Genomic DNA, 24,383 nt, shown 5'->3' on the forward strand with positions numbered 1-24,383 from the left:
AAATTACACTTTATAGACTATAATCCTGGGCCCAATATCTGTCTGGGCCTGGATAGAAACTTCTCTGAATGAAGAACACTTAGCACCAGGTGTATTTGATATGTAGAAAGGTTATGTTTCCACTCTACCAAGGGAATTCCACTGTAGAATAGCAGATACTCTAAAATATTCCACGTGGTGTGAACAACAGAGAGTCTTGGGAAATATTCCCTGCAACATATGACAGGGGGTAATTTTAGCCTTCTCATGTGCGGCTCCTCTCACCCCATGCCCCTTTCCTTATCTTCTCATGCATTGGCTTATGATATATTCATGGACAGCAATACTGCTATTATCTCCACAAAGGGATCTTGGAAGAGTTTTCATGTATTAATTCCTCATTTATGACAAACGGCATCATATTTATTTGGTATATTAATTAAATGACTTTACTGACTATTATATTGTGCTATTTCTTGCCCACTGTATTTGCTATGATATACCATTTGGATGTTTGCCTATTGCCATGGATATATATCAGGATCACATGCATTGAATAATCTATTATTACATGTCGTGCTTTATGCAATACAATTATATTTGAAATTCAGTTTTTTTGTGTTACAGGTATAATACAGAAATTCTGCTAAGAACATTACAATACATCATTGTTAAAAGGACATTATTCTCTGATCAAGCCAACTATAGATAGTGTTTTTCTATACAGCTCTGGAGGATTCACTAAAGACATTCTCATTTTCTGCATGGGAGAAACCTTCCACAGCTAATTTGTATCTTATCTATGACAGGATGAGTCTGACAGGAGAGAGACCACATCTGTGCTCTGAGTGTGACAAATGCTTTACATATAAATCACAGCTTCTCACACATCAGAGGAGTCACACAGGAGAGAGACCACATCTGTGCTCTGAGTGTGACAAATGCTTTACATATAAATCACAGCTTCTCATACATCAGAGGAGTCACACAGGAGAGAGACCACATCTGTGCTCTGAGTGTGACAAATGCTTTACACGTAAATCAAATCTTCTCATCCATCAGAGGAGGCACACAGGAGAGAGACCATATCTGTGCTCTGAGTGTGACAAATACTTTACATGTAAATCAGATCTTCTCAGACATCAGAGGAGTCACACAGGAGAGAGACCATATCTGTGCTCTGAGTGTGACAAATGCTTTACACGTAAATCACATCTTCTCAGACATCAGAGGAGTCACACAGGAGAGAGACCATATACTTTACATGTAAATCAGAGCTTCTCATACATCAGAGGACTCACACAGGAGAGAGACCACATCTGTGCTCTGAGTGTGACAAATGCTTTACATGTAAATCAGATCTTCTCAGACATCAGAGGAGTCACACAGGAGAGAGACCACATCTGTGCTCTGAGTGTGACAAAGGCTTTACACATAAACCACAGCTTCTCATCCATCAGAGGAGTCACACAGGAGAGAGACCACATCTGTGCTCTGAGTGTGACAAATGCTTTACATATAAACCACAGCTTCTCATCCATCAGAGGAGTCACGCAGGAGAGAGACCACATCTGTGCTCTGAGTGTGACAAATGCTTTACATGTAAATCAGATCTTATCAGACATCAGAGGAGTCACACAGGAGAGAGACCACATCTGTGCTCTGAGTGTGACAAAGGCTTTACACATAAACCACAGCTTCTCATCCATCAGAGGAGTCACACAGGAGAGAGACCACATCTGTGCTCTGAGTGTGACAAATGCTTTACATGTAAATCAGATCTTCTCACACATCAGATGATTCACACAGGAGAGAAACCACATCTGTGCTCCGAGTGTGACAAACGCTTTACATGTAAATCAGATCTTCTCAGACATCAGATGAGTCACACAGAAGAGAAACCACATCTGTGCTCCGAGTGTGACAAACGCTTTACATGTAAATCAGATCTTCTCATCCATCAGAGGAGTCACACAGGAGAGAAACCATAGAAATGTGCTGAATGTAGCAAGTGTTTTATACCCAGGCAAGCACTTGTTCGGCATCAGAGGAGTCACACAGGAGAGAGACCATATAAATGCTCCGAATGTAGCAAATGTTTTTCCCAGAAATCACACCTTTCTGAACATCAGAGGAGTCACACAGGAGAGAAACCATTTCAATGCATTGAATGCAGAAAGTGTTTTACAGACAAGCGAAATCTTCTTCTTCATCAGAGGATTCACACTGGATAAAAACACATTAATGCTCTAAATGTAACAAGTGTTTCACTAAGAAACAAGGGACCTTATTCATGTCTGTTCGTTCGGACCCCTTCGTTCACAAGGGGTCCGATGTTGGGCTATTGTCACAGCATAAGATGAAATTTTACAGCAGATCCGGGCGGCTCTGATGTTATGTGTCTGTACATGTGCATTGTCATCTGTAGGGGACTGTTCCATGGGTGCACACACACAACCTTGAGGGCAGGGGGGGCAGGTGGTGGTGGACCGGACCATTGGCATATGGGAACGCCCAGCACTTAATGGGTGATCCCTAGATAACACTGGGCATTATCATGCTAATGGGCCAATGATGCGGGTACAGGGGCGGGCAGATGATATCACCGGTTGTCAGCTGCCCGCCCACTTCCTTCTGAATTCTCACACACATCTAAGGTTGCTCTAAGCAGATGTGCGTGTGCCTTCCACATCATTCGATGGTCGCTGACCATCGAATGATATGGGTGTTCCCCTGCAGCCTGCGAATGGATGTCTATGAAACATCCATTCACAGCCTGTGTGTAGGAACACCTGCTGTAAGTTGGGGTGAGCAGCCCGGCATTCTCAGGTGGAGTTTGGTGGAAGCAACTAAAAGAAACCACAAAAACTTGTTATACATCAAATGAGTCACACAGGGATCAGCCATATACATGCTCTGAATGCAGCAAGTGTTTTACTAAAGAGATCAACCTTATTACTCACATACATAGTCACTCTGAGGGTCTGAATGTTGCATGCAAATCAATAGTAAGTTGTATCACCACAATATGTGTTTCAGGAAGGTAACTTTAATGTTACAGTATGAATATGGCAATAAGTTGATATAAATCCATCTTGCTAAAGACAGGAGAGCTGTGACCAGTAAGCTGGGGGCTGCTTTTCCCTTGGGACAATCTCTCTGTTGGGAAATAGAGCTGTGGTATAACAGACAATGACGATGTGGCTGCCATTACTGTGCCCTGTAATATACAGCTGGTCTGCTCACACTGGTGCTGGGGATAGTACAGTAAAGAGCTGTATATCCATTACAGAGTCCCAGCAGCTCCTCCCAGTCCCTATTATACCTCCGTATTCTGTCCCTCATACATTCCTATTGCTGTCATATCTCCCTCTGATTCATATACTATGTATTATATTGTATAATGGTGCAACTAAGACATTGGTCCCCTGTATCCCCTGTATCCCATATTAATCAATGATTATACAGTTGTTTGCTTGCTGGCACTAGGTGATTAAAGCTGATATCTGGTTGCTGTGGGTAACAGCACATATTTTGTTTTTACACCATGTTATGAATAAAATCCCATTGATAACACATTGTTTACCATGTTTATGATCAAGAACATAATTAAAATTACTTAGTGATTATAATCAAACAATATCTGTAACTACTATTTATGTTACTGACAGTTATCCCCATAATACTTGTTAGCAAAAAAACAAAGGTTGTAAATTGAGATTAATACCAGGTGGTATCAACCAATTCACATTCCTGGCGCTCCAATAAAGAAAAATGAATATATAGGTGTTGAATGTTCTACACCAATTAGATAATTACCCAGCTGCTGCACGTGCTGGATGAGCTAGCTCAGCTCATGAAAGGTTAACAAGATGTGTGTGTGGGGGGGGGGGGGGGGTTTCAACACAATTGCGCTGCTGGGTATGTATAATAAAAAAGAACTCCAAGTTTAGTCTGGTACGGCCAGAAAGAAATGACACTGGACATGCTTGTAAATTGTATTATTTTATAAATGTAAAAAAGAGATAAACACATATACATACATAATAAAACTAGAACATGAATATAAAAACATATAGGGTTAAATCCCGAATAATAAGGAGTGTCTCCAAGGTTTAATGTGAAAAATCCCAGTAATGGGAGTAACTCGGTTTAGATGTTAAATTGATTGTTAATAATCAGGTAGATCGGGGTATCCTGCAGTAAGATGTTGATAATGCCAGTTTAGCATGTAAGCAGACATGCACTAGGTGAAAGGCAGTTCAATTGGTTATAGGAGGGTAATTAGAATTTTCTCACCCATATATTGAAGGTAGCGGGGAGCTCAATAGATTTTGGTTTAGCTCAACCCTGAAGTAGAGATACCTCCCAATTGCGGTGATCCGGGGGACCGGCCATGTGTTTGATGGAATTCACACTCGGCGGAGTGACAACGTGTCCTGCTGGCGCTGTAGGAGCTGGTGTTGCAGTGGCAGAGACAGAAGTTAACCGGTGGCCGCGTGGAAAGCCGGTGTCAGGTTTGCGGCTAACAGCTAGCAGTTGCTGTTGGGCTGGAGGCGGGACCTTGGAGACACGTCTGGGGGTGTGAGTATTGCGTCAACGCGTTTCGTACCCTCTGTGGACGGGAACTTTTTCAGGACAAGTGTCCATCAAACACACGGCCGGTCCCCCGGATCACCATATTGGGGATGCCTGCTGTAGCGCTATTGAGCGCCGACAATTACCACTTCTATCCTCACAGATTCACCCGGCTGTCGGTCCCCGCAATTAGGAGGTATCTCTACTTCAGGGTTGAGCTAAACCAAAATCTATTGAGCTCCCCGCTACCTTCAATATATGGGTGAGAAAATTCTAATTACCCTACTATAATCACTTGAACTGCCTTTCACCTAGTGCATGTCTGCTTACATGCTAAACTGGCATTACCAACCTTTTACTGCAGGATACCCCGATCTATCTGATTATTAACAATCAATTTAACATCTAAACCGAGTTACTCCCATTACTGGGATTTTTCACATTAAACCTTGGAGACACCCTTTACTATTCGGGATTTAACCCTATATGTTTTTATATTCATGTTCTAGTTTTATTATGTATGTATATGTGTTTATCTCTTTTTTACATTTATAAAATAATACAATTTACAAGCGTGTCCAGTGTCATTTCTTTCTGGCCGTACCAGACTAGACTTGGAGTTCTTTTTTATTATACATACCCAGCAGTGCAATTGTGTTGAACCCCCCCCCCCCCCATAATACTTGTTGTTGAATAAATACTTATCCTTATAAATGATATGATTCTGTTTTTCTTCTGAACTAATATATTTTATAAGTAGTAAATCCCTTTGTACATTGTTCTACATATTAGATGATGGGACCAGGGGAGATACAGATGGTGCCACCATCATCTAGCCTGTCTATGGTGTTTGTCCCACCATAAGTAGCACAGCATGGTGTATGGCATATGGCATTATATACCAGCAAGACCAGTCCCATATAAAACAGGAGATTCTTGGCTTTCAGGGCTCCAATGAGTATAAACATCAGACACCTCACCATCACCTGACTACTTATAGGTAGAGCTTAGGGCTTCTATGAGATTATCCAACACTGATCCTGTATTGTCCTATATTACACTATATCCACAGATTTTTTTCAATAGTAGAGTTGGAATCAGCGCTACTGCTGTCACTGATAGTACATGGATGCTCCTGTTCCATAGTCTGATCCATGGCTGACAACAGGAGGAAAGATATACATGATATTACGACATGTGATCCAGACAATAGAGGGGCTGCTACCCTGTAATTCAGACACTGATTGTATAGAATAGATTGTCTGTATATCATATCTAAATAGTTTTTATTAAAACAAGTATTAAAACAATAAAGATAAAATGACACACAGGTTCCTGCACACAGATGTATATTAGGAAATGTCTCTGCTTGTTCATGTGATTCTCACCAGACCGATTTTATGGGACAACCGATGGTGTCTTAGACCTAGAATAATAAATACAGATGAAGCATAAGTTGTTACAATATCTAACCACATGGGGATAAGGTTGGCGATGTTTGTGATGTAAATGATGGTCGATCGTCATCAGTTTTGTAATATGCTTGATAACAGTTCCAATGCCAATATAGGAGTCCCAATGATGTCCTAAATGGAAACTGCATCCATACTAGGCCTGGTCTGGTCCAAGCAGAAATGGATGACCTTAATTTTGGGAGAACAAGTGTGTACTAGGAGTTGGTTATATAGTAAATCAGAGATCTGGGGCCAGAAGGAAGTGTTATGGGTGATAGATGCAGATCATTTGTCTATTAGGTAAAGGGTTAGATAAGGTCCTTATGCCTTTAACATTGCACAAGTTGTGTTTTAGATGTATTGTTGAAAAGTGGAAAAGAGACCATAAGGAGATACATTGGAAGATCAAAACCTTGTTCTACCTCTCATTCCATATACAGGATATATAGATAAATCTATCCCACTTTGAGCATCAAATAGTCACAATAAAAAAAAAAATTAAATAGATAAAAATGGATTATAAACTTACTAAGGTTAAGAATTGGGGAAGATAATCAACATCAGGTCACATATATGTAATCAGTCCATGAGACAGAGGGCGAAATGTAATAGGGTGCGATTTTTAGACATGTGCGATTTTTGGTCAAAAACGGCCGAAATCGCACATTTTCCGAAAATCGCACATTTAATAGGTTGAAAATCGCGGTAAAAAAATCACACTTTTTACCGCGAAATCGCACTTTTGGAAGTGGCGATTTTTAGTCACATTTCAAATCGCATCCAGATGTTTTCCCATTATAAAGTATACAACTCGCAAATGTAATAGGGTGCGATTTTTGGTAAATGTTACCAAAAATCGCAAAAAAAATAGACCAGGTTCTGACAGGCGAATTTGACAGAACCATGCACAGATCCTTGAGATCTGTGCATGGTCCTGTTAATAAAAATGTGTAAAAGTGTTTTTATAAAAAAAAAAAAACGACGTGGGGTCCCCCCTCCTAAGCATAACCAGCCCCGGGCTCATTGAGCCGGACCTGGTTCCAAAAATACGGGGGGACAAAAAGCATAGGGGTCCCCCCGTATTTCTGAAACCAGCCCCGGACTCTTGGACCGGTCCTGGTTCCAAATATACGGGGGACAAAAAATCTGGGGGTCCCCCGTATTTTGAAACCAGCACCGGGCTCCAACAGCCCGCGGTGTCAAAAGGCTAAAAAATGTAATAGAAATAATTGTGCCAAATCAATTAAACAGACCAACACTATTGAGAAACCATTAAGAATATTTAAAGTTTCATCTAAATAACTCTCTAGATATCAATTCATTTTATTTAATGTGATTGTTATATAGAGTTCAACAACTATTTTTAATATTTGAACCATACGAAAGCATTTTCTGAAATAATAATATAATTTTATATCACAGAGAGCAATAATGTTTATAATAATAAATATGAATTGCCATCTTATAACCACCCTATAAATCCCTAGAAATGGGATCATTGGGTAGACAGTAAATTGGTCGACAAGCATTATGTCAACATGCATTAAGGTCGAAATGCAGGAAGGTCATCATGATTGAAGGTTGACATTGATTAGATCGACAGGGTCATTAGGTCGGCACAAGCATTAGGTCGACATGCAGAAGGTCTCCGGTAGAAAGGTCGACATGTTTTTTTTTTAAATTGTCCCGAATTTCGACATAGTCGACATGGACACTGAAACATAGAACCACGTCCCCATTCTCCCACCACACCCTAGTGCAGGGCTGGGCAACACCGGCCCTCCAGATGTTGATGAACTACACATCCCAGCATGCCTTGCATCAGTTTCAGCATGGCCACATAGCAAAACTAATGCAAAGCATCCTGGGATGTGTAGTTCATTAACATCTGGAGGTCCGGTGTTGCCCAGCCCTGCCCTAGTGGATGGTATGGCATGAAATACCAGCTGTCGGCACAAGTCAACTCAAGAAACAGAGTAAAACCCCATGTCGACGTTTTGACTGTTGACCTTCCCATATCGACCTAATGCTTGTGTTGACCTAATGACCCTGTCGACCTAACCCACGTCGACCTTCCATCATACCTTCCTGCAATTCAGAATAATCATTTATTTTAACAAAATAAATTCTTGCAATTCATAGCACAAAATTTTGAAAGAAAAATTGTACTGGAATATGCATTTATAATTCTGCATTTTATTGGACTCCAGCATTGCATTGTATAAATGCTAACGCAGACACCGAGGAAGCCCCCTGTGCGATACAATCATCTGGCGCATTAACCACCATGCACGGCGGATGTCACAGCAGCTACAGATGGAGCCGGGCTTGTCTTTGCAGGGGATGGCGATGGCGACGCCAGCCGCCATCCCCCGCCACCCGCCATCTGTGTCTGCGAAAGGGGACACACGCGCGTCCCCTTCCGACGGCGCTTCTCCCGGGTCCCCGCCTGCTTGTCGGCGGTCACCCGGGGTCCCCACCGCCTCTCTGCACCCCCCCTAACCCTGTCTGTCTCCCTGAAGTGGAGACGGACAGGTTACCATCGCCCTGCCGCACACGCGTCTCAGTCAGATGGAGAGCCGGGCTGCTGGCGGATCGCCAGTGGTGAAGTTCTGGCAATTCGCCAGCAAGAGGGAGCCTGGCTCCATCTGTAACTCAGGCAGATTCCGACACGGGTTATCAGCCAGATCAAAAAGGTACCTCTCTGTCTCCCCATATCTCCTTTCTACAGGCATTATGCTTTAGCACGTGCATACAGATATTGATACATACATCTCACCTTATTTCACCTTAACAGCCCCACCACTGGCTAAAACCAGCTTCACATTGCAGCTTTGACACGGTATATTGCCGTTTTGTTTTTACCATTTTAAAACGGGAACAGCTGCAGTGTGAAAGCTTCATTGTCAATTTACCGGTTACAGAATACCGGTATTTTGAAACATGTTAAAAGCCGGATCCTACACGTTTCTGAGCCGTTTTCCCTGTCCGTTTTCCCAGTCTGAACAGCTCAGAAACGGGGAAAAAAAACCTTTTAAATAACATTGTATGGCTTTCTATGGGTGAAACGGGTTGAATCTGAAGGTACAAAAATGGTATTAAAACTGCAATATACCTTTACAACATGCAATATGAAAGGGGTTTAACTGGCTTTTGAACCGTTTTAAGACATGTTTACAAAAACGGGTTGAAAGCAGGTTTTGGCAATGTGAAACCCGCTTGAATGTCGCTCACCATCCACCAATGCAATCCAATTGTATGTGGAAGGCAGCAGCACACTAGGGAAAGGTAAAAGGCTTTTCTATGTCTCTCCTCCCTATCCCACCTCTTTTCCCTGAATACTCTCATCACAACCACTGAAGGTTAGCATTCTGTGCTGGGCTATTTCTACACAAGGTGCCTCCTAGGTGAGTGGGACAGCAGATATTCAACTTATTTATATCGCGTCCCTGCAACTAGGACCCGCTCACTCACCATACCACTAAAGCCCACTCGTATTTGTAGTGGCAGTTAGCAGTCACTGGTACTGGCTGGTAACAGGGAGGGTGACCCCTCTGAACACACCTGTTACCATACACTGCATATTGGGTATATATAGTGACCAGCAGCAGTCCGGAGAGACACACCGGGGAGACTGTTCTCCTATAACTACACTGTCTCTTACTATTTTCCTAAGGGGAGACAGTAATTTATACCTTGAACCAATAAAACACAGATTTATGGACACTTACCTGCCATGAAGAACAGTACAGAATACTCTGTGTTATATAAAAGCTGCTGTCAGGTAATAAGGCGGACACTGACGCCATTATATCTCTTGCATTACCTGACAATATATTCCCTGGCTACCTGCCTCTATGGATATGTAACATACAAATTGTCCATACAAATTATGTTAAATTCTTTAATTAATAATCTTACATTATACTAGTCACTGATTGATAATCTAGGGAAAAAGATACCTACAGCAGACAGTACAGTGTGAGATTTTATCCCGATATTGTCATAGTTACTTGTCTTGCACTAGAAATGTGATGTTTCCATCTAAAAGCACATTCACTGGGATAATTGTGTAATTACACCACTAATTGTGTGCTCTCATATCAAGTCACGTGACTACTCTCGGGCTGAAGGCTACATTCAAACATGAAATAAGACTATTACTATTGCTGAAGTGTTCTTAGCATTGTCTTTTGCCACCGGCCCGCATGTAATGTATTATAGACACACTGTTTATACCTAATTAGATTATTACTGGTAACATCTATGTGTTTCCCTTTTGTACAGTCTGTGATACTAACTATATGTATCCAGTGCTGACAGGATTATAATTACAGGGACTTTCCATTCAGCAACTGTATAACTGGACTATTTACTACGTATATTTAGATCTTATTTGCAGACTAATGCTGTGTACACGGGGGCGATAGGGGCTATAATCGCTGTCCTAATGTAGATAGCCACTAATACTATTTTCAATTAATATCTTCTATTATGTGAATAGAGGAGATAAATTTAAAACAGTGCGACAATAAAAAGAGAGTGATTTTCCTTCTATTACTGATATGTAGAACAAGTCTTTCTGCTGAAACTCTGACCAGACAATAGGTGACTCCTAAACAAAAGGTCCCTTTGGTGACATAACAGGAGGTCGGAGGCTGCTGTGATCTAATTACTATACAAGGTGTTACCCTGCCAGGGTGTAATTAGCATTTCCCATTGTATTGAGTCACTTTAGCTATATTTACACTTCATTTTCAAGACAAGGAGCTGGGCAGGAGGAGCTGCTGTGGTGAATGACTGTATACTAATGTTATGTGGCCCTAATTTACATGTCACCTCTCAGTGTAAGAATTCCTGCAGGGCATCCTGGGAACTACTGGGGAGAGCTGGGGAGGAGTGACTATAAATAGGCTGTATCAGGCCACTGGGAGCTGATGGAGGAGCTGCTGGATCAGTTACTGGTTGGAGAGCTGGGAGGACGGAGGAGTAAGAAAGAGACAGAGGAAGAATCCCCAGAGTAAGGTAATTATATTATACATAAGATTATGCTGATAATTACACAATCAATTTTACTATTCTATTGTGAATATTGCATTGTTATTAGTAATTACATTTTATTTGACCAATATATAATTAGTTATTATTACTATATAATAGAATAATATGGCCTTATTCTAATCGTGACATTGCAGTTAAGTTTTCATAAATCAATATACAAGTTCATTAAAGTTCACATTATGGGGGAAATTTACTAAAGGAAATTTGTAAAAAAATAGGTGTATTTGTATCCAGAAAAACACTTATTTTTGACATTTAGGGGGAAATTTGGGGTCAGGACCCACAGTTTGAGAACCTCTGCAGTAGAGCAATTTAAACATGCTTGAAATAGGCATATTGATATCCTTACAAGGAAATAAGGATCCTTTATGGATTGAGGTAATGGGGGAAATTTGTAAAAAAAATAGGTGTATTTGTATCCAGAAATACACTCATTTTTGACATTTACTATCCTGAAAATACGGCAATTCGTATTCGTATTGATGCGTTATCAATACGAATACGAATTGCCATTATTTCGGGATAGTAAATGTCAAATATGTGTATTTCTGGATACAAATACACCTATTTTTTACAAATTTCCTTTAGTAAATTTCCCCCTTACTATCCCGAAGATACGACAATTCGTATTCGTATTGATAGCACATCAATACGAATACGAATTGCGTATTTTCGGGATAGTAAATGTCAAAAATGAGTGTATTTCTGGATACAAATACACCTATTTTTTTACAAATTTCCTTTAGTAAATTGCTATTCCTATAAAAAAAATAAAGGGACTTTATTTCATTAAATTTTTCATCAAAATATCTACTGTATATTTTCTCTATCATACTGTGGGATAATTTGTATAATATATCTGACATAATAAAAGGCTAATGCTACTCCTCACCTTTATGGGGGAATTGGAGTGTTGTGCATGCTGGCTGTCACTAGATGGCGCCCAATGGAGCTTCACGTGGTGCACGCAGGGGGGTTCCTGAGTACCAGAACCCCCCCAGGAGTCTAAGTGGGCAACGCTGAAAGCTGAGGGTCCCCTCTTCCCATGGGTACAAGAATTTTAAAAATCAGCCCTTGGAAACCGGAGATATCTAACTTCAAACAGTGGTCCCCATCCAAGCCTGTTAATTGCTCTTCCCAGTCAGATATTTTAGGTTCTGTTTGACTTAGAGTTTTCCATTAAAATCTAAGAAATCTATTTCTGGGAACTGGAGATATCTGCAGTCAAGCAAGCTGTACTCCCACCAGTAAATTATGAATAATAAGCCCACTCCACTATACACCCCTCCTCTGCATATTAAACAACCTCTACCACCCTGGAAATTATGTCTCAGGGCCCCTTGATTCAGCCCAATGTCCCTTCTCTTACCCCATTTCCCACCATCTGTGCAGTAAAGGGGTAATTAGTGGAAATTACTGATCCAGGCCCTACATGCTGAGTGGTTGATATAATACCCCCTACCACCCGCGGGCCATCAAAGCTCCCCCCACCTCTACCGCTGGAGGATCGGTAGCGGCCCCAATACATTGCTATGCCCAGGGGTCTACACTGCTGTTGACGCCCCTGTATGTACATACAGTATATGTATGTATATATATATATATATATTGTATGTTTTGTGGTACTAGCGCTGGCTTATCCTAATGTCTGTCTCCAAAAACACAGTCCTGTGTTTAGGTTGCACAGTCCCTTGCTTCTTGGGCGGCAGCTCATCTCCTGTTGGTTTCTGTTCTTGGAAACCGTTTTTTAAGTCTAGAAATACAAGAGGTGAGAAGAGCGCCTCCTAGTGCAGTATCTCGAGTATATTGGTTTCCCCTTCACCACAAATGGACACAACGGCACCCCACACTTATGTTAGTACCGTTTGCAGTGGTATCCCACCACTGTTTATTGAGCTTGATACGTTTTAAAATGGCAACCCAGGTATAACTTCTCATCCACAGAATTCTCCCCGAAATCTCCTCCTCAGTAACCCTGAGCAGTTCAGGTGGGCGTCCAAGGCAGTTAAAAAGGGACCTTTATAACTGCCTTGGATGCCCACCTGAACTGCCGTGGAAACAGCATCAGATAAGCGTCATTTATTTTACCACATTGTACGCATTATAATTGTCATTATTTGCGGTGACAATAAACTGTGTTTGCAATATTATACTATTGTGTTCTCTGTTTTTCCCATCTATTCCACTACCCCGGTATGGGTTGCTGAGGAGGAGATTTTGGGGAGAATTCTGTGGATGAGAAGTTATACCTGGGTTGCCATTTTTAAAACGTATCAAGCTCAATAAACAGTGGTGGGATACCACTGCAAATGGTACTAACATAAGTGTGGCCTTTAAACTGCTTCATGTCCTGTTAATTTGCGGGGAGTGCCGCACCTCCAAACAACTGTCTATATGATTACTATAGTGGGGGCACCCAGCCTAGCAAGATAAAAGCGTCTGTGCAAGTGAGTGTGCCGGTCTCCAGCTCTTTCTATATATATATATATATATGTATACATATATCATATAGTGGAGAAACCGCACACTCAAGTTTTAAATGGTGCAGGTGCTGGAGCATACACTTTCATATAGCCACAAACTTTATCCAAGCCAGGACAAACGAACCAGCACACCACCGTTTAGTAAATATAAAAAAAAAAAATTCTTTAGTGAGAGGAAGACATCAATTTGGTCACAGGTTTAGCATATCCAAAAAAGTAATTCATGGATACTCATCAGAATTTTTCAGAGGGAGCTGTAAATGGAAGTCCAAGCAGCATATCCCTATCCATGAGCTAGATCCGCCCGACAGCTGTTTCGGAGTGCTACCTCCTTCATCAAGGGCATGCAGCATACTAAGCTGACCTGCGTATATGTAGGGGATGGGATGCCCGCCAAAATTAAACTACACCTTACCTCACCTGTGATCACCTGCGATGCCCTTGCTCCCGATTCCCGGCTGTCCGTCTCCATACCCGGAAGTCGCGGCGTGACACGCACGCGTCATATCCTGTAGTGCGCTTCCGCTATTACCTGGGTCTTACGGCGGCTCAGGATTGCCATAGCAACTGTCGGAGTGGACGGAGTTACCGCCCACCCGACGTCACTCGGCTCCGGGCAAAGCTGTAGCTACAGCAAATGACAGATGAGTCACGTCTTAACACTGCTGGCCGCTCGCCTGCTCCGGGTGTCCTATTAGCCAATACCCTTAATCAATATATTATACAAGCTAATGACAGCTAACTATTTGCGTTACCACACTGTCTGCAGGACTATATGGCTGAAGTACGTGTAGCGCACGGTAAGAAAGGGGATAATGCTGTTGGCATGCAGTTAGTGAATTTCTCTGGTGGGCATAAAAATGCAGTATGCCGTTTCACAGGCACCCACATTCCCCTATCCAAATTAAATAAAAGGAAAAAGATGCATGTGAACCCATAAGGGTATTCAAAAAAGACTAACAAACAACACGCTAGAATAAGACAACTGGTGTCGCTAGACTATTCTAGTCAAAGTAAGGAATACTGACATCAACTTCCCCACAGCTCCGTCTTGTAACATAATATCATTCCTATAAAAAATAAGACACATATATTATGCTGGTCAGTTCAAGACCTATAATAGAACTACTTTACATATGATACAGTCATGGGGGTCAGCTGATTATAGGTATTGATGTGAACACAGATTCCAAGGGAGGAAAGAAGAGGAAAGATATACTCTTGGTGGGGACACTCTTATCTTGTAGACAGAGGTTGAACTGTTATTGCTCGGTTAAAATATAGCTTTTATTTTCATTATTTTAAAATTATGACCCATGATTTAATATTCCTACTCCTTACAGCGCTGTGCAAAAATAATGATATTGGGTGTATGTCAGACTCTGATTGTCTGATAGCTGTGGAAAGAGAGATAAATTTCATGCATTTGAAATTATTGTGATCCTCATACATCCCATAGTTTCCTACCACTGTGTTGGTAATGGTTAGGGTGTGATAATCATTGGTCACTTTATGGGGATCGCATGAAATAAATGAAAAAATTGAAAAGAATATAGAAAAAATGATGATGACACAAGTGTCGACACAAAATTGTATTTACAAGTCAAAATAGATTCTCTTTCCTTGACAGGTATGACCACGATAAAGCCGGTGGATATCAATGTATAGCCTGGTCTCCCAGCCCTCCTACAGAGAAAATAGCTCATATACTGTGTACTTAATAAGCAGGTATGATCTGTTATTATAGTGAAAAGGGTTCCGCTGGACGTATCCAGCGGTTACCTTGCTACCGGAGATCGCTGTTACGAGCTGGGAGCCACGAGTAGCCGCCGGGCTGGTCCGTCCCCGTCTGTCAGCTGTGCGCCGGTCACGTGAGTGCACCACGTGATCGGCAGTCCCGACGTACGTTTCGCTGGATGCTTGTTCACGGGAGGTGTGGCTGTGTGTGGGGGAATCCTCTTAGATATGGTACGTAACAGCCAATCAGAAGTCTTTTTTGTTGATTGATGGCTGTTGTTGTCCACTGTCATGGCTACGATGATTAGCCATTGAGGAGTGGGGGCTTGGTTGCCTCAGCCAATGTTATTATCACTCGTGCTGCATGATGGAATCAGTGGCTATGCTTGCAGCATGAGTTTGTTTACTAGCTGTCATTCTGAGTTGCGATATGCTGTTTTATGCAGAGAGTTTGAGGATTCAATGTTTAAGTTGTCTGTGATGGTTATATTGTTAACCCCACATAGTTCGGACACCTTTTAAGATTTTCACATGTGGTTTGAAATATACCATGTTGTTCTTTGCCGTCCTGTGGTAGTTGGACGAAAGGGTTAAAGTTTAAAATAGGGAATTGCTTAGATGAGGGTAGTTAAAAGGATAATTAAAAAGGAGTTTTTGTTAAAAGAAGAAGTTATTCTCACAAGTTTTAAATGTTTAAGTGGGTTGAACACATAAGATTATTTACATATTTATGTGTCTCACAGGTCTCCTTATAATGTGCACCTGCTGAATATGATAGTGACTGTGTTAGTGTTATATGGTGTAGATATACATATATACAGTGGTAAAAGAATGATGAGGTGATAGGGGCTGTGAATAAAAAATAGCCAGACTACGCTGAGTGATATATCTTTATTATTGGTGATTATATAATTGCCAGGAGGTCCTATACACATTATATGATACCTGGTGTTCCAAGGTGGTCTCCCATCCTAGTACTTACCAGGCACTTTGCTGCTTAGCTTCCAAGGTCGGCAGAGATTGGGCGATCCAGCACTGGTTTGATCGTATTGTCGTAGGTATCCGTCTGGTGCTTATCTTGGGTGACTACTAATGTTTTGGAGGAAAGTTCTACTGTGTTAAGCAAAGTGATAAATGGTGAAAAATTACAAATAAATTGAGTGAAAAATAAAATAGTGATAAATTCGTGAGTAGAATAAGTAGAAAACCTTACAGTGATGATGGTGCTGGGTAAATAATTGGGGGTGGTAGGTTGGAGACTGACAGACGAGTCACGTCTTAACACTGCTGGCCGCTCGCCTGCTCCGGGTGTCCTATTAGCCAATACCCTTAATCAATATATTATACAAGCTAATGACAGCTAACTATTTGCGTTACCACACTGTCTGCAGGACTATATGGCTGAAGTACGTGTAGCGCACGGTAAGAAAGGGGATAATGCTGTTGGCATGCAGTTAGTGAATTTCTCTGGTGGGCATAAAAATGCAGTATGCCGTTTCACAGGCACCCACATTCCCCTATCCAAATTAAATAAAAGGAAAAAGATGCATGTGAACCCATAAGGGTATTCAAAAAAGACTAACAAACAACACGCTAGAATAAGACAACTGGTGTCGCTAGACTATTCTAGTCAAAGTAAGGAATACTGACATCAACTTCCCCACAGCTCCGTCTTGTAACATAATATCATTCCTATAAAAAATAAGACACATATATTATGCTGGTCAGTTCAAGACCTATAATAGAACTACTTTACATATGATACAGTCATGGGGGTCAGCTGATTATAGGTATTGATGTGAACACAGATTCCAAGGGAGGAAAGAAGAGGAAAGATATACTCTTGGTGGGGACACTCTTATCTTGTAGACAGAGGTTGAACTGTTATTGCTCGGTTAAAATATAGCTTTTATTTTCATTATTTTAAAATTATGACCCATGATTTAATATTCCTACTCCTTACAGCGCTGTGCAAAAATAATGATATTGGGTGTATGTCAGACTCTGATTGTCTGATAGCTGTGGAAAGAGAGATAAATTTCATGCATTTGAAATTATTGTGATCCTCATACATCCCATAGTTTCCTACCACTGTGTTGGTAATGGTTAGGGAGTGATAATCATTGGTCACTTTATGGGGATCGCATGAAATAAATGAAAAAATTGAAAAGAATATAGAAAAAATGATGATGACACAAGTGTCGACACAAAATTGTATTTACAAGTCAAAATAGATTCTCTTTCCTTGACAGGTATGACCACGATAAAGCCGGTGGATATCAATGTATAGCCTGGTCTCCCAGCCCTCCTACATAGAAAATAGCTCATATACTGTGTACTTAATAAGCAGGTATGATCTGTTATTATAGTGAAAAGGGTTCCGCTGGACGTATCCAGCGGTTACCTTGCTACCGGAGATCGCTGTTACGAGCTGGGAGCCACGAGTAGCCGCCGGGCTGGTCCGTCCCCGTCTGTCAGCTGTGCGCCGGTCACGTGAGTGCACCACGTGATCGGCAGTCCCGACGTACGTTTCGCTGGATGCTTGTTCACGGGAGGTGTGGCTGTGTGTGGGGGAATCCTCTTAGATATGGTACGTAACAGCCAATCAGAAGTCTTTTTTGTTGATTGATGGCTGTTGTTGTCCACTGTCATGGCTACGATGATTAGCCATTGAGGAGTGGGGGCTTGGTTGCCTCAGCCAATGTTATTATCACTCGTGCTGCATGATGGAATCAGTGGCTATGCTTGCAGCATGAGTTTGTTTACTAGCTGTCATTCTGAGTTGCGATATGCTGTTTTATGCAGAGAGTTTGAGGATTCAATGTTTAAGTTGTCTGTGATGGTTATATTGTTAACCCCACATAGTTCGGACACCTTTTAAGATTTTCACATGTGGTTTGAAATATACCATGTTGTTCTTTGCCGTCCTGTGGTAGTTGGACGAAAGGGTTAAAGTTTAAAATAGGGAATTGCTTAGATGAGGGTAGTTAAAAGGATAATTAAAAAGGAGTTTTTGTTAAAAGAAGAAGTTATTCTCACAAGTTTTAAATGTTTAAGTGGGTTGAACACATAAGATTATTTACATATTTATGTGTCTCACAGGTCTCCTTATAATGTGCACCTGCTGAATATGATAGTGACTGTGTTAGTGTTATATGGTGTAGATATACATATATACAGTGGTAAAAGAATGATGAGGTGATAGGGGCTGTGAATAAAAAATAGCCAGACTACGCTGAGTGATATATCTTTATTATTGGTGATTATATAATTGCCAGGAGGTCCTATACACATTATATGATACCTGGTGTTCCTAGGTGGTCTCCCATCCTAGTACTTACCAGGCACTTTGCTGCTTAGCTTCCAAGGTCGGCAGAGATTGGGCGATCCAGCACTGGTTTGATCGTATTGTCGTAGGTATCCGTCTGGTGCTTATCTTGGGTGACTACTAATGTTTTGGAGGAAAGTTCTACTGTGTTAAGCAAAGTGATAAATGGTGAAAAATTACAAATAAATTGAGTGAAAAATAAAATAGTGATAAATTCGTGAGTAGAATAAGTAGAAAACCTTACAGTGATGATGGTGCTGGGTAAATAATTGGGGGTGGTAGGTTGGAGACTGACAGACGAGTCACGTCTTAACACTGCTGGCCGCTCGCCTGCTCCGGGTGTCCTATTAGCCAATACCCTTAATCAATATATTATACAAGCTAATGACAGCTAACTATTTGCGTTACCACACTGTCTGCAGGACTATATGGCTGAAGTACGTGTAGCGCACGGTAAGAAAGGGGATAATGCTGTTGGCATGCAGTTAGTGAATTTCTCTGGTGGGCATAAAAATGCAGTATGCCGTTTCACAGGCACCCACATTCCCCTATCCAAATTAAATAAAAGGAAAAAGATGCATGTGAACCCATAAGGGTATTCAAAAAAGACTAACAAACAACACGCTAGAATAAGACAACTGGTGTCGCTAGACTATTCTAGTCAAAGTAAGGAATACTGACATCAACTTCCCCACAGCTCCGTCTTGTAACATAATATCATTCCTATAAAAAATAAGACACATATATTATGCTGGTCAGTTCAAGACCTATAGGAGAACTACTTTACATATGATACAGTCATGGGGGTCAGTTGATTATAGGTATTGCCAAGGTAAGTAAACGAACTCAATGTCAGCAGCCCTCATTTCCCCTATCAAAATTACAAGAAAACGTTCATATTCAATTCTTCATTTAGGCCTGTTGGAAAAAGAGAGTTCAATTTGTAAATATATTCGCTCTCCTTTCTCAATAACAAAAGATGGCGATCACCACCTCTTTTGAGTGGTTTAATGGTGTCCAGTGGCATGAATTTAAAGTCACGTACATTATGGCCTGCCTCAAAAAAGTGTTGGGCTACTGGTGGTGTGCTGGCATCCCTGGTGGTCAGGGCCTTTTTAATGCTGGAACGATGCATGGCTACTCTCTCCTTCACCATCCTTATCATTTTGCCGACATATAATTTTTGACACGGGCAAACTAAAACATAAACGACGTACTTGCTCTCGCAGTTCAGCCTATGCTTGATAGGGTATCTGGTACCAGTAATTGGATGCGTAAAATGCTCCCCTGTGATGATGTGGGAACAGTTTACACAGCCGCTGCATCTGAAAGCTCCCGTTCTCATGGATAGCCAGTTCGTGCTACTGCCTATAGGGCTAATGTCCGCAGTGGTAACTCGGTCCTTAAGGTTACTGCTTCTCTTGTATGCGAACATAGGTCTTTCCTTGCAGAACTTCCCGATGATTGGATCGGACTCCAGGATATACCAATTTTTATTGATTACCTCCCTTAATTTAGGTGAGGAAATCGAAAATGTAGTCGGGAAGATTAAGCGTTCCTGTGGGTTAGTATCAATGGCCTTGGATAAAGTGCTCTCTCTCTCTAGGGTCAGGCATCTGTTAATTGACTCCTCTATTTCACCCTTGTGGTACCCTCTTTGTATGAAGTCCAGTCCCATTTTTTGTAATGCTGGCATAAGATCTTCTTTGTCTGAGGTAATTCTCACAATTCTAACCATCTGAGAAAATGGTAATCCCCGCTTGAGGGGTTGAGGGTGAAAGCTCTCTGCCAGTAAGACAGAGTTCTGATCCGTAGGCTTTTTATAAATGGTTGTTTGAAAATGTCCATTATTAATAGATACACACACATCTAGGAAATTAACCGATGTAGGGCTGCTGACAGATGTAAATCTAATGGTTCCTGTGATGCTGTTAAGCTGTTCTATAAATATATCAAGCTGCTGAATCCCACCGGTCCACACAGAAAATAAATCATCGATAAATCGAACGTAAAGAGAAATAAATTTTGAAAATCGTAAATTATGCAGAATATTGGTCAACTCATAATCATACATAAATAAATTAGCGTACGATGGGGCCATGTTCGACCCCATCGCAGTCCCTTGTAACTGTAGATAAAAATAATTTTCGAATAAAAAATAATTTTTTCACCTCTTGTATTTATATATATATATATATATATATATATATATATATATACATATAAGTGTGTGTATGTGTGTGTGTGTGTGTATATATATATATATATATATATATATATATATATATATATATATATAATATCCAAAGGGTCCGGCACTCCCAAAAATACAGATATAGCTGGGGCCGGTGCCTGCACATATGTAGAATGTACAAATTGTAGATGGTGCGGCACTCGGTGCAGAAGAAAATAAAGACCAACAACAGTGGCTTAGGACAATGTTTCAGTTGTATTGTCACAACTTTTTTCAAGTCACATAAAGCATAATACAAACAAACATACCTTTATAGTGCTTAGACACCCATGTGCAGTGTGGGCCGGGCGGGACGTACAACCGGCAGTGGCGCCGTACAATGACATCATCGCGCCGACCGCGATAAAGTGATATCAACATACCATCACCATGGTGACCAGCAACGCTAAGGAGAGAAACAGGCGGACAGTTAGTCAAGCATAAACATGCGTGTCAATACACGCTGAAGTAAACAAATATATACGCATCATGGAAATAGACATTATGGAAATGGACTTTACATCAAAAAAATAGAGTCAGATGTATACATACATATATATGAATGAAAAGAAAAGAAGGTTTCAGAGGGCACTATATAAGGATGTATTTATTTTGACAATACTCAATGTATAGGTTAAATTATGAGAACATAAAAATACTTCAGAAGACTTCAGCTTTGGGATTCAACTGATACACACCATTTATATATGGTTGATGGCTGGACTAAAGGCCATACATTTTTAGCTCATTTTGAGCTAATTATCTTCATAGAAGCACTCTATTCCACGGCTATTTACTCCTGATTTGTGAGATTCTGGATTACTGGTTTGGTATTTACTCCTGATTTGTGAGATTCTGGATTACTGGTTTGGTATACAACCTATTCAATATTTGAGTATCCAAATAGTCCTTGTAGAGGATATATTTCCTCCATTGCTTCTATATTTGCCCTTTACTATGTCAATTTTGGCTTTTGATTATAATCCATTCACAGCTGATGGGCAATCATTGGGATCAGGGCTGCCATCAGAATATGTGGGACCCCGGACTGACATAATAGACAGGGCCCCTTCCATTTCTCAGACAGTCAGCAGCACTGGCCGCACTTCTCAATCTATACATTGCTACATGGGAAATGTGAACTATGTTTATGACAAATTACACTTTATAGACTATAATCCTGGGGCCAATATCTGTCTGGGCCTGGATAGAAACTTCTCTGAATGGAGAACACTTAGCACCAGGTGTGTTTGATATGTAGGAAGGTTATGTTCCCACTCTACCAAGGGAAATCCAGTGTAGAATAGCAGATACTCTAAAATATTCCACGTGGTATGAACAACAGAGTGTCTTGGGAAATATTCCCTACAACATATGACAGGGGGTAATTTTAGCCTTCTCATGTGCAGTTCCTCTCACCCCCTGCCCTTTTCTTAACGTCTAATGCAGTGGTTCCCAACCCTGGTCCACAAGTCACCCCAACATTGCACTTTTTCCAGGTCTCCACACAGAATCACAAGTGACATAATAAGCTCCACATGTGGATCTTTACAAATGTGCCTGAATTAGGAGTGCCCCTGCCGGGTGACCTGGAAAACGTGCACTGTTGGGGGTACTTGAGGACCAGGGTTGGGATATGATATATTTATGGGCAGCAATACTGCTATTATCTACACAAAGGTTTCTTGGAAGAGTTTTCATGTATTAATTCCTCAATTATGACAAACTATCATATTTATTTGGTATATTAATGGAATGACATTACTGACTATTATATTGTGCTATTTCTTGACCACTGTATTTGCTATGATATACCATTTGGATGTTTGCCTATTGCCATGGATATATATCAGTCTCACATGCATTGAATAATCTATGATTACTTGTCATGCTTTATGCGATACAAATTTATTTGAAAATAAAAATATCTAGATCTACACCGGTCATTTCTATATTTTACATATTGATTTTTTTATGTTACAGAAATTCTTCTAAGAACATTAGAAGACATCGCTGAAAGGACATTATTCTCTGATAAAGCCAACTATAGATAGTGTTCTTCTATACACCTCTGAAGGATTCACTAAAGACATTCTCATTTTCTGCATGGGAGAAACCTTCCACAGCTAACTTGTATCTTATCTATGACATGATGAGTCTGACAAGAGAGAGACAACATCTGTGCTCTGAGTGTGACAAACGCTTTACATACAAATCAGCGCTTCTCATCCATCAGAGGATTCACACAGGAGAGAGACCATATCAGTGTTCTGAGTGTGACAAACTCTTTACATATAAATTACAGCTTCTCATCCATCAGAGGATTCATACAGGAGAGGAGCCATTTACATGTTCTGAGTGTAGCAAGAGTTTTACCCGTAAGTCAACTCTTATTATACATCAGAGGAGTCACACAGGAGAGAGACCATTTAATTGCTCTGAATGTGACAAAAGCTTTACATATAAATTAAATCTTCTCATCCATCAGAGGAGTCACACAGGAGAGAGACCATATCTGTGCTCTGAGTGTGACAAACACTTTACATGTAAATCACAGCTTCTTACACATCAGAGGAGTCACACAGGAGAGAGACCATATCTGTGCTCTGAGTGTGACAAACGCTTTACATGTAAATCACAGCTTCTCATCCATCAGGGGAGTCACACAGGAGAGAGACCACATCTGTGCTCTGAGTGTGACAAACGCTTTACACGTAAATCACAGCTTCTCATCCATCAGGGGAGTCACACAGGAGAGAGACCACATCTGTGCTCTGAGTGTGACAAACGCTTTACACGTAAATCACATCTTCTCAGACATCAGATGATTCACACAGGAGAGAAACCATATAAATGTGCCGAATGTAGCAAGTGTTTTATCACCAGGCAAGAACTTGTTAAACATCAGAGGAGTCACACAGGAGAGAAACCATATAAATGCTCCGAATGTAGTAAATGCTTTTCTCAGCAGTCAACTCTTTCTCAACATCAGAGGAGTCACACAGGAGAGAAACCATTTCAATGCCATGAATGCAGGAAGTGTTTTACAGAAAAGAGAAATCTTCTTCTTCACCAGAGGATTCACACAGGATAAAAACACATTAATGCTATAAATGTAGCACGTGTTTCACTAAGAAACAAGGGACCATATTCCAGTCCGTTCGTTTGGACCCTTTCGTTTGCAATGGTCCGATGTTGGGCTTTTGGCACAGCATAAGATGACATTTTAAAGAAAAGCCAGATGGCTCTGATATTATTTATCTGCACATGTGCAGGGTCATTTCTGCTCATGTGCAGATGCTGGCTGCGTGCAACCATGTGCTCACACCCAACCTTGCACGCAGAGGGCAGGGGGGGGGACAGGGGGCACAAAACTGGTCCATTGTCATATGGGAACACTTAGCGCTTCATGGGTGATCCCATGAGAACACTGGGTGTTCTCATGCTAATGTGCCAATGACGTGGGTGTGGGTGCGGGCGTCTGAAATCACTAGATGTCAGCTCCCCGCCCACTTCCTTCAGAATGCACA

The 24,383-nt window shown here is 41.0% G+C and overlaps 1 protein-coding gene across 1 annotated transcript; it reads left to right on the plus strand.

Annotated features, from left to right (window-relative positions):
• The first annotated feature begins 789 nt into the window (after positions 1–789).
• LOC146073304 (uncharacterized) lies at positions 790–23,947 on the plus strand. The gene is made up of 3 exons (XM_083180482.1): positions 790–1,187; positions 1,244–1,758; positions 23,157–23,947. Exons 1-3 carry the CDS (start codon positions 790–792, stop codon positions 23,945–23,947), a joined length of 1,704 nt encoding a protein of 567 aa, XP_083036608.1.
• The last annotated feature ends 436 nt before the right edge of the window (positions 23,948–24,383 follow it).

Source organism: Crinia signifera, chromosome 4, assembly GCF_055691185.1.
Source record: "Crinia signifera chromosome 4, ASM5569118v1, whole genome shotgun sequence".
Taxonomy (NCBI): domain Eukaryota; kingdom Metazoa; phylum Chordata; class Amphibia; order Anura; family Myobatrachidae; genus Crinia; species Crinia signifera.

What these genes read in the sequence shown, in the direction of transcription:
- LOC146073304 (XM_083180482.1), top strand. Translation starts at nt 790, where the DNA reads ATGAGTCTGACAGGAGAGAGACCACATCTGTGCTCTGAGTGTGACAAA. An exon ending in GACAAATGCTTTACACGTAA is followed by an intron (nt 1,188 to 1,243) that starts ATCACATCTTCT and finishes CATATACTTTAC; the next exon opens with ATGTAAATCAGAGCTTCTCA. An exon ending in ATGCTTTACATGTAAATCAG is followed by an intron (nt 1,759 to 23,156) that starts ATCTTCTCACAC and finishes CATATAAATTAC; the next exon opens with AGCTTCTCATCCATCAGAGG.